Genomic DNA, 15,169 nt, shown 5'->3' on the forward strand with positions numbered 1-15,169 from the left:
AAAGATCCAATAAACAGAAGATAATTAAATTAGTTCAAGAACTGGAAAAAGAAAGGAAATTTCCAAAGAAATTTAAGTGGTATGTCTTCATCTGTTAAATAAATTCAGTCCTGTCTGCCAGTTCTTTGATCATTTTTTTGTTGTTCTTCATCACTTACTGGAACAAAATTTATTCTCTTTTGCCAAGGGCCGAAAGGATATTGTATCTGTAGATCCAATATTTTGAATTTTCACATGCTCTAAATTGTTTCCCAGATGAATATCCTTACACTTAAAAAATAGTTTGGCAGATAAAGAACTTTTTTGGTTCCTGTGTTATTTTTTCTTTTAAATTTTATTTACTTGTTTATTCATTTTGGCTGTACTGGGTCTTCATTGTTACACATGGACTTTGTCTAGTTGGGGCTAACAGAGGCTACTCGCTAGTTGGGGTGCACAGGCTTCCCGTTGCTGTGGGTTTTCTTGTTGTCGAGCACAGGCTTTGGAGCGTGCGGGCTGCAGTAGTTACGGCTCTTGGGCTCTAGAGTGTGAGCTCAGTAGTTGTGGCAGATGCGCTTGGGTGCCCTGCAGCATGTACAGTCTTCCCAAAGCGGAGGTTGAACCTGTTTCTCATGCAGTGGCAGGCAGATTCTTAACCACTGGACCACCAGGGAAGTCCTGGTTTCTGTATTTTTTTCCATGAGTATTTTCATGAGATATTTTCCCTCTGCTTTCTAGAGCTGCGTAGTCTATAGCCTGATTTTTTTTTAACCTTGTTTGTCTTTGAATTTCAAGAACTTTATTAGGACATGTTTCACCATTACCATTATGTATCGGTTTGTTCTGGAATATGATGTGCCTTTTTAATCTACACCATAACACTGTATTTATGAAAGTTTTTGTGAATTGTATCTTTTTATATTTATTCAATTTTGTTCTATTTTTTGGGGTGGGGAGGAACATCTGATGATGTGCTTGTTGGATCTTTTTGCATGACTTCCTTGTCTAACCCTTTTAAACTATTTTTTTCCTCTCTTGACTGCTTCCTCTTCTCATGGTTTTTCTGCCCCTTACCAAACCCTCAGCACTGTGTCTCAAGCTCTACTGCTAATTCTGCCTTCATTCCTGACACAGCTGAATGTTTTTTTTCTGGTTCTCTCTCAAGTGCTGCCCTTTTATTTTGTCTTCTGTTGTCTCGTCGTCACTTCCAGTGAGCTCCTAGGTCTCTGCTTTGCGTTTTCATTCCATAGTAGCAGGTATGTCATTCACTTCCTTAATTCATGGCACAGTTTCCATCTGCCTGGTGAGAACATTTACAGTGGACACCCTCACTTCTGTCCACCTTTTTTCTTGCACCATCTTTAAGTAGATACTGTGCTGCTGCTTTTCTGAATCCTAATCTTTGAATGAACTTACTCTGGACCAACCAACCGTCTGTAGTTGGTTCTTATAGGCAAGCTCTGTACTGGGTTAGAAGTTTTCCTGAAGACTCGGGATGCTGTTTTGAGGGGTTTTGGCCATTACTTCTCTCTTGCCAATGAAAATACACTGCTGAAAATGGCAGTTTCTCTCTTCCTGAGTTTCACCACACAGTTGCCCTGTGGAGCTTATCTGTATCTGTGCAAGTCCTAGTTCATGCCTTGCCTCTTGGATCTTGAAACTGGTCAGGGTCCAGGTTCTACTTTAATGTCATCTCCCACTATTACAGACCATTTTGGTTTACTGGGTCAGAGTATACTCCTCACTTTGAAGAACTATACTGGATCTTATCTCTTAAATTCAGTTTGTAAACCCATTCACTAATATCCCACCAGGTCTGATTTTAAAGCATTTTGAGAGAGGATCCCTATGGTGAAACCATTGCTTAGTTTGGATACATGAGATCCCAGTCACATCACCTTTACAGCTTAAATTTTCGTGTTTTCTTCCTCCTAATCTATATTCACATGGTTCCAAAAGCATAAAAAGGTGTGCAGTAAGGAGTATCACTCCTCTATCCCCCATCTGCTAGGTTCCTGTGATCCTTTCCCTTTGCCTTTGTAAGGTAACATGTTAATAGCTTTGGGGGTATCCTTCTAGTGTTTCATAACTGCAGTTGAACTCAAATGCAGTTCTTAACTTTTATCCTTTTACCCCCAAAATTGTATAATTCATGGATTCCTAAGCTGCTCTCTTACTGCAGCTAGCTGCGTGTGAGTCTCATAATTCATATATTCCTCTTTGGGTTGGTTTTTATATATATATATATATATATATTTATGGCAACATATATTGAAACTTTTTTTCAGTATGTGGAATTTCATTGTTCTTTTAGGACCAATATGATGATCCATTGTATAAAAGGATTTGAGGTTTGTTTCCTGTCCTATACTATCATAAATAATATTACAGTGAATAACTTTATACTTAGGTCCTAATGCATGTGTGCAAGAAATCTGTAGGATAAATTCCCAAAAGTGATCACAAGGTGAATGTGATTGTAATTTTGATACCTCTGTCTTAATTGCCTTCCTTAGGGTTTGTACCAATTCACACTGCCTCTAGAATATTTAAAATTTCCTGTTCCCTTACAGCTTAAACAACAGAGTACACTGTGAGTTTTGAGGATTTTTGCCAATCTGATAGGTGAATGATGCTATATCAGTGTCTTTTAAATTACATTTCTCTTCCTCTGATTAAGACTTAGAGTCTTTGCACTTTGTTAAGGGGCCATTTTTGTTTTCTTTTTAGCAAACTGCCTACTCATATCCTTGGCCTCTTTTTTTATTGGACTGTTATTTTTCTCTTGGATTTCTAGGAGTTGTTAGTATATTAAGATTACACTTTCATCTATGAGTCTTTATGATACTTTGCTTGTAGTGTGTTTTAGGAGGTTTGCTTATTTGTTTAGAGTTAAGTTCATTGATCTTTTATAGCTTTTGGATTTTGAGACCAAAAATCTCAAATTTTTGTTAGATTGTTAGAAAGCTCTCCCCAACTCCAAGGCTATAAAAAAATTCTATATTTTTTTCATGTGTATGTTTTTTTTCCATTAAACCTTTCATTATTTTCGTATTTATCCTGGTGTATTGTGTGAAGGTAGGGATTCAGTCTTATTTTTTTCAAATGACTACATAGTCTTCCCAGCATCATTTATTAAATAGCCCATTCTCCCTCTCTCTAATTGGAATTCAGCTTCAATTATCTTACCATTTTTGTAATTTCAGTAGCTTGCTGCCACTTAATTGGACATGCTGTCTGTGTTGATATCCTTTTCAATTAGGTATTCATAACTGTAACTTTATCATGTGGTAAGGGATGATATAAAACTGGGGGAAGAAAGAAGTGCTTCAGGGATCAAGGTTAAACTTTTAATCAGGGTTTTCTGTAATCTTCTCTCATAACAGTTAGAACCTTATCTTCACTTTGTTCACAGAGTGAAGTGTGTTTATTATAATAATACTTGCTCGAGGTTGTCAGAGAGTGTTGATTATTAATGTTGAAGATACTCAGATGATTAAGGATTAATTTATTTGGTTCGTGGGCTTCCCAGGTGGTGGTAGTGGTAAAGAACCCACCTGCCAGTGCAGGAGACATAAAAGATATGGGTTTGGTTACTGGGAGGGGGAAGATCCCCTGGAGGGAGGGCATGGCAACTGAGTGCAGTATTCTAGCCTGGAGAGTCCCATGGACGGAGGAGCCTGGCGGGCTACAGTCTATAGCATTGCAAAAAGTCGGACACGACTGAAGCGACTTAGATCGCACACATCTTGATACCTTTCCAGATGAAAGGTTATGGCAGTTTAAAGAGAGAAAATCGATGGACAGTTAAGTTTATTGGTTCACCTGTGGACTTCATAGACATGTGAAAAAGTAAAACTCTGACTGATCTTACACAAGACTGCCTGCATTATGTCTGGAGAAAAGTCATAGATTGTCATGTCTTTTCTGTCTTCCCAGTCGGCCAACTCTGTCTCTCCAGCATCCACCGTCTGCAGCAATTAGTATTCAGCGTCCTGCCCAGTCACGGGATGTGACAACAAGAATCACACTGCCATCTCACCCTGCGCTGGGAACACCAAAACAGCAGCTGCATACCATGGCGCAGGTAAAACCAGAGGTGAAGAGCCATCTGTATACTCTGTGGGTTAAAACCAGAATTGTGCAAGTCTGGCTTAAAGCCTGGCAATATTGAAGGGAATGGTTGCTTTTAAAGGAGATTGAGTGGGAGAAGTTCTTGTTTATAATTGTGTTGTGGGCTGTTCCACACACAGAAAACGATCTTCAGTACTGGCACACCAGTGGCTGCAGCAACAGTAGCTCCTATTTTGGCAACCAACACCATTCCTTCTGCAACCACGGCCGGTAAGTCAGCAACCCTGCTCTTTCTGCCAGGTAAGGAGGAGGCATAAGTTGTGGGTTCCATTTTTACTTCTCAGTTTCAGGCAGAGAATGAGAATTAGGCTAGAAAAATTCTCTTAACTTTTCCCAAAATCTTGGGATTTTGAGAGTATGTAATAAATGCACAGAGGCCATTGTTGAAGAATTTCCCTTTCTCTCTTGTTCCAGGATCAGTATCACACACACAAGCTCCAACAAGTACAATTGTTACCATGACAATGCCTTCACATTCGTCACATGCTACTGCCGTGACCACCTCAAACATACCAGTTGGTAAGTGTCATGCAATGTGCAGACAGACGCTTACAAGGAATTTTTCAGTCCATCTGACTGGGTCTTCATATAGATGGTTAGTGTTGACTTTTTTTTTTATTGTTAATTTTCAAAGCAACGCTGACTTTTAACTTTGAATATTATTTGACATACAGATTTGGCATTTTGATGGTAGAGCAAGAAAAGGTAACAGTCTTTGAGAGCTCAAAATAAACTATTTTAACTCCACTGTGGACTTCCTCATCAAACTTTGCCTCTTCTATGTGTACCTTTTAAAAAATAAATTAACTTCACTGGTAAAAGTTTGAGAGGAACAATAGGAAAAGCAAGAAAGAAGCAAAAATCAGGAATGGAAGGAACTTGTACACTAATAGGTTGTTCGGGGAAAATCTCTGGGTGATGCAACAGTGGGAAGAATGGTAAACCTCAAGTCACTTCCCCAAGATTCTTGTCTTGAGTGACACCCAGAGTACTTCATGACCACCCTAAAATTCCTTCCAGGCTTTGTTTATTCCCCCTTTAAATATGTGTATATTTTCATTATTAAGAATCTTTGAGCGATTTCCCTGGTGGTCTCGTGGTTAGGACTCAGCACTTTCACTCTCAGGGCTTGGGTTGGATCCCTGGTCAGGAAATCAAGATCCTGTAAGCCATTCAGTGTGGCCAGGAAAAACATCTGTTAAGGTTTTGGCAGCCAGACTTGAGTGATGGAGAGAAGAGATTGGCAGGCTTTTTCCATAGGGCCAGATCATAAATGCCTCAGGTTCTGCAGGCCTCATAGGTGTGTACAGCCACCTAGCTATAGACAAGTGAAAGTGAAGTCGCTCAGTCGTATCCGATTCTTTGCCACCCCATGGACTGTAGCCTATCAGGCTCCTCCGTCCATGGGGTTTTCCAGGCAAGAGTGCTGGAGTGGATTGCCATTTCCTTCTCCAGGGGATCTTCCTGACCCAGAAATCGAACCCGGGCCTCCCACATTGCAGGCAGACGCTTTACCGTCTAAGCCACCTAGGTAAACAAAAGAGTGTGGTTGTGTTTCAGTAAGACGTTTAATGGGCATGGAAATTTGAATATCATATCATTTTCACCTGTCACAAAATATTCTTCTGTTTAATTTTCCCCCAACCGTTTAAAAATGTAGACCCATTGTTCGTTCATGGGCCAAAACAGGCAACAGCAAGGTTTGGCCCGCGAGTTGCCAACACCGGTCCTCAGAGCTGATAGCTCACTTCAGAGCTTCCAAAGCAGAAACTGTGGTGTGTGCGGCAGAACACGCCCCTCTTTAACCCACAAGTCACAGGTTTCAGGTTGGTAGTGTTGACTGTGCCCTGGTTCTGTAACAGTGAGTGTGCCGTCTTACTTCCTTCACTCCTAAAGATACGAGACAGCTGCTGTATTTATAACATGCTGTGCTTTTCAAAGTAGAGACCTGGTGACCAGACACACAAGTGTGACTCCCTAGCCTGCTGTGTCCCAGCTCTGAGGTTGGCCCTCCCTCCCCGCGTCCTTCCTTTGTGCATGTGACAGGCTAGAGCTTCCACAGCCCTCGTAGCAAACTTTGAGGGCACATTTCCAGAATATCGGTAGGACCCAGGAAACTTGCTCCGTTTTTCAGAGAAGCCAGAGTGCCAGCCCCTAAACTGGTGCTCAGCCCCACAGCACGCTCTTAGCGAGAGGATACTGTGGTCTTTCTCACGCTCCTGCTCACTGTGGCTTGGCATTAGAGAGCCCAAACTTCTTTCCCACCCCTCTGAATTTAACATCACTTCTGTGAAGTTTGGGGGTGGCGTATCTAGCATTAAAGCGCTTATGTTGAAGAAGATCGCTGACTGTTCCATGTTGCCATTTCAGATTATTTTCTGGCTGCACCTAACAGTGTCATCAGTCATCCTCAGCACTGTATAAAGTCAGAGCCAAGCCCTTTCTTTTCATTTTATAGTCGAGAGTCTCACTAGGGAATGTGTAGCTATGAAGAAAATCAGACCAGTAAAGAGGAGCTGTGTACCCTGGAGGGGCTCTCTGGTTGTGTCTTGAACCCTCTCTGTGAAGAATTACTTAGAGATCAGTTTTTATTAATGTCACTCTATCTTCCTAAGAGTAATATTGTGGAAGTAAACTCACCAAAAGTACTAGGAGACAAATTTCATTCATTTGGCTGAACCTACCAATTCTGCCTCTTCTGAGTATTTGCAGTTACATTCTCTAACTGTAGTCTGTGGTTATATTCTCTAGCTCATTTATCTTCGATGTTTCACCATTTACTAAATTCTAGATATGAAAATCATTTGACAGACGTGTCCAAACAGATTTAAACATCTGCCACTTAATGTGATTTTGTCTAAGTTCCATCAGGATTTTTGCTCTAGTTTTGTTTTCCTCTTGTGTAATAATCCAAATATTTGTTACATCATAATAGGATCCGTGTATAGAAGTGTCTCGATTCAGAAGGGATACCTGATAAGAACCCTCGGAGTATTGATTTTCAAGTTAGGGGCATAAGAGGTGTATTAAAGCCACCTGAGTGTTTTCTGTGTCACTTGCTTTCTCCAGGTGAGATTAAGTATTGGATTCAGCCATTGTTATTACTAGGAAAGTATTGGATCAGGGGAAAAAGTCTGATTAACCGTAAGCATAGGGTTCCTTCCTGCCATAAATGCCTGTTTCCAGTGGAATGACATCCTTATTTTTCTCTACACATGACAGTCGTCTCAGATTAGGTGATCATGGTGTTCAGAAAACAGGAATCATCTTTGAAAATAGCCCCAATTTATGAATTCTGCATTGTGATTTTCCTGAAGGGTTTTTCTTTTTCTTTTTTTTTTTAAATAATTGAAGACATTTTTAATTAGGAAAAAGTAAAAATATTTTTCATGTGTGTGTTTGTGGTAACCAACCTCTGCTTAGCTACTCTACCAAATGACAGGTACTTCCCTATTGGAAGCATTATTTTTTCTCCTCCCTTTTATGGGCATACTGACAAAACAAGGCTTAATTGCTTTTTACTCAGCACAGACTCTACTTATTACTGATGAAAAGCGCATCGTGCCAACTTCTGTCTGCATTAGACATCAGGGCCATCCTCAGTGGTGAACTTGGGCATCCCACCGTCTTCCTGCAGAGACTCCCCAGCTGCCTTCCTTGGAAGCTAGTTGGGCATGGGTGCGGGGGTGGGGAGCTGGTGCTTAGTGTGCTGTTCTTTGGGTGATGTGCTGATGCCAGCCCAGTCTCCGCTGTTTGTGTGCCTGTCATTGCTGTGGTTGGGTCTTTATACAGGTGGAATTAAATTTGAAAACTATTATTTTTATTTTTGCCATAAAATATGCAAAATCACAGGACACTCAAAGAGACTTTAAAAATAAAGTGGTCATCTAAAGAAGACTTCCTCATAGATGAGAAAACTGAGCTTGAAATAATCTCATTACTAATTAGCTACATTATTACTAATTGGTTAAGGGCCCTGGAGAAGAATCAAAAGTATTTGCCATTTCTGTATTCACTTTTTTTTTTTTTTAAGTCTTCTCCTTTAAAAAAAAAAAAGTTTCCAGGAAGCCAAGTCAGGGGGAAAGGGCCCGCTTGCCGATGTTTGTAATAAAGTATTAATATTTCTGGGCTCCAAAATCACTACAGATGGTGACTGCAGCCATGAAATTAAAAGACGCTTACCCCTTGGAAGGAAAGTTATGACCAACCAGATAGCATATTCAAAAGCAGAGACATTACTTTGCCAACAAAGGTTCGTCTAGTCAAGGCTATGGTTTTTCCTGTGGTCATGTATGGATGTGAGAGTTGGACTGTGAAGAAGGCTGAGTGCCGAAGAATTGATGCTTTTGAACTGTGGTGTTGGAGAAGACTCTTGAGGGTCCCTTGGACTGCAAGGAGATCCAACCAGTCCATTCTGAAGGAGATCAGCCCTGGGATTTCTTTGGAAGGAATGATGCTAAAGCTGAAACTCCAGTACTTTGGCCACCTCATGTGAAGAGTTGACTCATTGGAAAAGACTCTGATGCTGGGAGGTATTAGGGGCAGGAGGAGAAGGGGATGACAGAGGATGAGATGGCTGGATGGCATCACTGACTCGATGGATGTGAGTCTGAGTGAACTCCAGGAGTTGGTGATGGACAGGGAGGCCTGGTGTGCTGCAATTCATGGGGTCGCAAAGAGTCGGACACGACTGAGTGACTGATCTGATCTGATCTGATTAATATTGAACCCTGCTTTGACAAGTAACAGTTGTGAATGTATCAGTGTATTATCAGATTGAAATAATTCAGTTGAACCCATAGGTACTCATCTTTTCATTTTTTATTTTGATTAAGTATCTAGGCTTCTTATTAACATTTGCATTCTTAAGATTGTTCCTGACCGAGAATGTTTCAGCATGCCAGTAGAAGCATTTGAGTAGTAATGTAATTGGATGATACTTTTTTGTAGCTAAGGTGGTGCCTCAGCAAATCACACACACGTCTCCTCGGATCCAGCCTGACTACCCTGCAGAGAGGAGTAGCCTGATTCCCATTTCAGGACATCGAGCCTCTCCAAATCCTGTGGCCATGGAAACCCGCAGTGATAATAGGTAGGAGGGAATGTACCCCATCATGTCACCAATTGTTTTGATTTTTCAGTAAAACAAATTATCCCACAAATATGGCATATATTTCCTTATTTTCAAATTTACCCCTGAAAATCCAATACAGTATATGATTTCTTTAATTTTATGAATGAAGCTGTGCTGTATTTACTCATTCTCCTTCTGATGAATGTTCTAGTATTGTTGTTTTTTTTGCCTTGTGTATTTCTCGGTTTAATTTATTTTGAGCCATTTTGAATGTAAGGGTGACAGCATCATGACCCTTTTATACCTAAGTGTAATTTCCCATTTTCCTCCAGAGAACAAAACTGTTCTTATTTAACCACAGTATGGGCATCGGAAATGATCCTTTAGCATTCCAGTCTCTTTCATACATTGACATTTTAGAAGAGTATGGATTGGCTAGTTGTTTTTGCAGAATATTCTTCAGTTTGCGCTTGTTGGATTGTTCCGCATGGTTAGATTCAGCCTGTGCGTTTGGGGCTGAATGCCGTTAGGGGATAAGCTCTTCTCGTTGCTGTATACCACAGGGCTCATGCTCTCCTGTTCTCCCATCATTGGTTGTGTCAACACTGTTTCATGAAGTTGATGTTTGTCAGATTTTTCTACTGTAAAGGTATATCTTTCTTCTTTGTAAATAACTAATTTGTGTGGAAATACCTTGAGACTATAGACATCCTACTCCCCAGTAAACTTTTACACGGTAGTCTTTGCTTCTGTTGATTATTGGCTGGATGTGTTGATGCTTGCAATATGATGGTTGCAAGATAGTGATTTTTTTTTCTATCATTTCCTTTATGTTTATCGATTGGCATCCTCATGTAGAGAAATTTTATCAATCCTCATTTATTTCTTTTGTTTTGTATTTTATTTTTTAAAAATCCACATGGGCTCATGGACTTGGTTTTGTTTATCATAATTATAATCCATTACTGTCACCTGTATTAATGCTCAAATTGTCTCCAGGTTGGTCCTTGGGAGCCCCTTCGGACTAGTTCCTGTGGGTTTTACTGTCCTGGTCATTCTAGCCCTTCCTTACTTCTCACCACAACAAAATACTTGTAGCTCCTCTTGAACTTGATCTCTCTGAGCCCTGATTCCTTTTCATCATTTAGAACCAAGATCTAGGCATTAGATCTTTTTATCTTGACTGGATTGTCATTTCTTCTAGGCCCTTTAGCAGGAGAGGTAGGAAGTAGATAGCATTTTTAACACGAGTGCATCCGGGTGCCTCTGGTTCAACCCCACTGCCTCCCACGTTCTGTATTTGTGGTTCACGTCTCCTGCCTCACAGTGAAAACCAGGCAGAGTGTGTATGCAGTGATTTCATGATTGGATCCTTTTTAAATACTCGTGTTTGATTATTATGGTGTATAGAAATGCTTATTTTTTTATATTTTAAATTTTTGTATTTTTAGTTGAAGGATAATTGCTTTACAATATTGTGTTGGTTTCCAGCAAACATCAGCATGTATCAGCCATAGGCATACATATGTCCCCTCCCTCTTGAACCTCCCTCCCACCTCCCTCCCCATCCCACCCCTAGAAACGCTTATCAGCTTGGGGATATTTTGTTTGTTTTTATCAAGGTATGGTTGATTTACGGTGTTGTGTTAGTTTCTGGTATATAGCAAAGTGATTCAGTTATATGTGTATGTATACATTTTTTCCCATATTTTCCATTATGGTTTATTATAGAATACTGAATATGTTTCCCTACACTGCATAGTAGGGCCATGTTGTTTATTTTGTATATAGTAGTTGGTATCTGCTAATGCCAAACTCCCAGTTTACATCTCCTCACCCCTTGCCCCTTTTGTAACCACAGGTTTGTTTTCTGCCTCTGTGAGCCTATTTCTGTTTTGCTCCTTTGTATCATTTTAGATCCCAAATATCGATGATACATGACATTGGTCTTCTCTGACTTGCTTCACTTAATATTGATAATCTCTAGGTCCATCAATGTTAAAATACTACTTTCTCTAGGTCTGTGTCCTTTGATATAATTGTTTGGGGACACAACTTGAGAAATGTTGGTAAGGCAGTTAAAAGTATGAAGAGTTTGTAGGCAACAGGACCATTTGAAGGGAAAGAAGGAAGTAGACCATTTTGGTTCATATTATCTGTGTTCCGTCTGTAGACCATCTGTTCCTGTTCAGTTCCAGTACTTTCTCCCAACGTACCCACCTTCTGCATACCCACTGGCTGCTCACACCTACACCCCAATCACCAGCTCTGTGTCCACCATTCGACAGTATCCAGGTATGAACCCCACTGTTACGGTGACTTAACATTTTAGTTTTTGCAAGCAATGAGATAGAAATTGATCAGTGGGTATTACTAGTATGAATTTAATGATTCTAGCTTCAATTTTCAGAGTCAGATAAGGCTGAAATCTAAAGCTTTAAGGTTGTAAATCACTATTTCTATGACTGTAAAAGGTTGTTACTTATTAGTGATATTAGCATGATTTTATCCCACCCTGAGGATAATTATGGTAAGTTTTGTTATCCCTTAAAATGGTAGTGCAGTTAAAAATGAATAAAGCTGTACTCTTATGGGTCATCTGTTTCATGGGTTATTTGTTGTATTTTTAATGTTAGCCCAGTTATGCTCAACATTCACCATCCAGTCTTGTTAATAGCGTTCTTTTTGCCAATCCAAAGTAAACAATGCTTAAACTGCAAGGTTTGTATAATCTTTTGCCGTGAGACCCTCTGCTCACTTTAGGCCTGAGAAAGCCAGGTTGTCAGACTATGGCCGTTGTCCTTCTCATGTGCCTCTGGGGCTGCAGCCAGGGCCGCCTGTGGCCATTGGGCATTTGAAGCCGACCTGGCACAAATGAAGAACTGAATTTTTTGTTTTAAATTAAAATGAGAGAAATTTCAAATATGTTTGGAACAACTTAGCAGTATGAAGCTACTTTTTGCAAAATTGCTGATTTTATGGAATCAAAATAGAAATCAAGTATTTCTGATAAAAATTTAGTCTCTGAATTGAAATGTGATTTGAGAGTAAAATATACCCTGAATTTTGAAAACATATGGAAAAGAGAATTTATAACACGTTACTAATAACCCTTAGTAAGATTGTTATTTTAAAATTATCATTTTTTGGACATATTGAGTTAAACGAGATGTGTCATAAAAATTAATTTGGCCTATATTTTATTAATGTGGCTACTGGAAAATCTAAAATTGCGTGTATTACTTATATTTTTGTTGGACAGCGCTAATCTAAAGCTTTCAAACACTGTGATGTTTAAACAGCTTTGAAAACAGGTTCCTCCACCTCTACATTTTTTGTGTGCTTTGATTTTTTTTTTTTTGCTGAGGGTGGGGGAGGAAATGTTTGTTTTTAAAAATTTTCTTTTTAAAAGGAATTCATGACTGTTCTTTATTAGCAATCTTATAAAGTAAAATCTTGTTTAATTGATTGTTGCCACAAGTGGAATGCTAAAAGTATTGTAGAAGCATGTCTGTGTGTTACACTGATTGCTGAAAACTTTGAGTCTCTTTATCAGTAATATCACTTGCCTTCAGGTTCCTTCCTTCATCCACTAGCTCAGCCCATTGATACTTCCCTAACAGTGTGGTTGTTTCACGTTTCTGGAGAAGGCATCAATCATTCATGACCACTATATATTTCTCTGAACGCTAACCAACGGAAAAGAGCATGCAGGCTCTCTTGAGCTAGAGCTGACTATGCAGACACTATCACTTATGTATAAACTTTTATTGTAAAAATCCTTCATAAGAACACTGTCTGAAGTATTGGGGAACCTGCCAGTCATCTGTGTCTACATTATTCTTTTTTCACCCCTGCAGTAGCCTTGATGGACACTAACACAGAAAAATAAATAGCACAATCAGTACTTTGTTTCTTCCAGTATCAAACCATCCTTGTTGGTGCAGATGCGAGGTAGTGTAGTATTTGTCAAACGTGTAAGTCTGCACATGGATGGACACAGATGAATAAGTCATTTAGAAACCAGCTGACAGTATCCTGTTTTCAAGGACCGTGAATTTATTAGCTTATTTTAAAACAGATATTTTTAAGTCAAGAACAGAACAGGAAAATTTGTATATAATAGCCTCTGATCTTGCCAAATATGGATCACTTTACTGTATAGTTTATAGTAATTAGAACAGTTGTTCATGGTCTTGGTTGCTTTTACAGATGAGATCTTTTTGGTCTATTATAAGTTAGGTGGAAAGATGAATATATAAGTCTAGATATATAACTATATGTAACTATAGGGCTTCCCCAGTGGCTCAGTGGTAAAGAATCTGCCTGCATTGCCAGAGATCAGGTTCAGTCCCTGGGCTGGGAAGATCCCCTGAAGGAGGGTATGGCAACCCACTCCAGTATTTTTACCTGGAGAATCCCATGGATTGAGGAGCCTGGAGGGCTACAGTGCATAGGGTTGCAAAGATTAGGACATGATTGAAGTGACGGCACATATATGTAACTGTATATATATGTGTGTGACTATAGGTACATAATCTATATATTTTGCAAGGAATTGATCCCTCTCATATTGTTCCTGAAAATTCACTTGTTGTAGAGGTGTTTTCCATTTCATTCATTCGTTTATTCATTCATGCATTTATTAATTCCACAAATATTTATTGAAATTCTATGTAAGATCCTATGCTAGCTCTGTTTTAAAATTGACTTATAAACAGATGTTGCTTTCAACAAGCTGAGAGTCTAGTAAGGAGATGAGATGTGAAAAGATACTGTAATATGCTCAAGCTCACAAGAGAGACTTGAGCAAAGCCACGCTGTTTCTGAGGTAAGAGGTTACTTCTACTTGAGAAGTCGGGTTGGAGGTCAGGAATGATTTCCTAAAAGAAATGACATTTGGGAAGCATCTTTCAGAATGGATAGGGCAGAGCCATGGTAGGACTGGAGAAAAGCACATTTCTGTCTGTGAATAAAGTATTAACTAAAATATGTGCTTGAAAAACCAGAGTGGTTTTGTTTTGGTGGAAGCATAGTGTGAGTAAGAATGCAAAGTGTGGAATAAGATTAGATCTCGCTCAGTACTGAAGAACCTTAATGCCCATGCAGGAGACACAGGATCAATCCCTGAGTTGGGAAGATCCCCTGGAGGAGGAAAAATGGCAGCCCACTCCAGTATTCTTTCCTGGAGAAACGCATGATTAGAGGAGCCTGACAGGCTATAGCCCATAGGGTCACAGGCTATAGCCCATAGGGTCGCAGAGAGTCGAACACGACTGAGCACGCATGCACACATGGTGTGGGTGAGAATATAAAGTGTGAAATAAGATTGGGTCTTAAAAAGGCTTGTAGTAGTAACTAGACTACAGGTTCTACAGCAGGCAAATGACCAAAGAACTATTGTGTAACAGAAATAACATGGGTACACTTCTCAGGAAGAAACTGTAATGCTCTGGAAATTGTGTATGTGTGTATTCTACAAAGGAAGAATGGTACTATAACAGTGACTTCTAAGTTTACATGTTCTATCACTTCATTATTCTTAATGCATAATAATAATTTACCTTTTTATTTGTCATTTATAAAACATTTTTAATTATATTATTAAAATTGAAGTATTTGTTGTTCAGTCACTAAATCGTGTCTGACACTTTGCCACCCCATGGACTGCCATGCCATGCTTCCCTGGCCTTCACTATTGCCCAGAATTTGCTCAAACTCATGTCCATTGAGCCATCCAACAATCTCATCCTCTATCATCCCCTTCTCTGCCTTCCCTCAATCTTTCCTAATATCAGGGTCTTTTCCAGTGAGTCAGCTCTTCACATCAGGAGGCCAGAGTATTAGAGCTTCAGCATCAGTCCTTCCAGTGAATATTCAGGATTGATTTCCATTAGGATGGACTGGTTTGATCTCCTTGCTGTCAAAGGGATTCTCAAGAGTCTTTTCCAACACCAGTTTCAAAGCATCAGTTCTTCGGAA

General features: G+C 39.6%; 1 protein-coding gene across 12 annotated transcripts in view; it reads left to right on the forward strand.

Moving 5' to 3' along the window:
• Positions 1-15,169, forward strand: part of SAP130 (Sin3A associated protein 130) — a 99,796-nt gene that overhangs the window by 20,383 nt on the left and 64,244 nt on the right. For 7 of the 12 annotated variants that reach the window (XM_024979529.2, XM_059877669.1, XM_059877667.1 and 4 more), the window contains exons 8-12: positions 3,919-4,066; positions 4,233-4,323; positions 4,528-4,632; positions 9,064-9,205; positions 11,361-11,482. In XM_024979529.2, the coding sequence (XP_024835297.1) occupies positions 3,919-4,066; positions 4,233-4,323; positions 4,528-4,632; positions 9,064-9,205; positions 11,361-11,482 (608 nt within the window). Of the gene's footprint in view, positions 1-3,918; positions 4,079-4,232; positions 4,324-4,527; positions 4,633-9,063; positions 9,206-11,360; positions 11,483-15,169 lie in introns of all 12 variants that reach the window. The other 5 variants (XM_024979521.2, XM_024979531.2, XM_024979523.2 and 2 more) reach the window with 1 other exon arrangement.

Source organism: Bos taurus, chromosome 2 (genome assembly GCF_002263795.3).
Source record: "Bos taurus isolate L1 Dominette 01449 registration number 42190680 breed Hereford chromosome 2, ARS-UCD2.0, whole genome shotgun sequence".
Lineage (NCBI taxonomy): Eukaryota > Metazoa > Chordata > Mammalia > Artiodactyla > Bovidae > Bos > Bos taurus.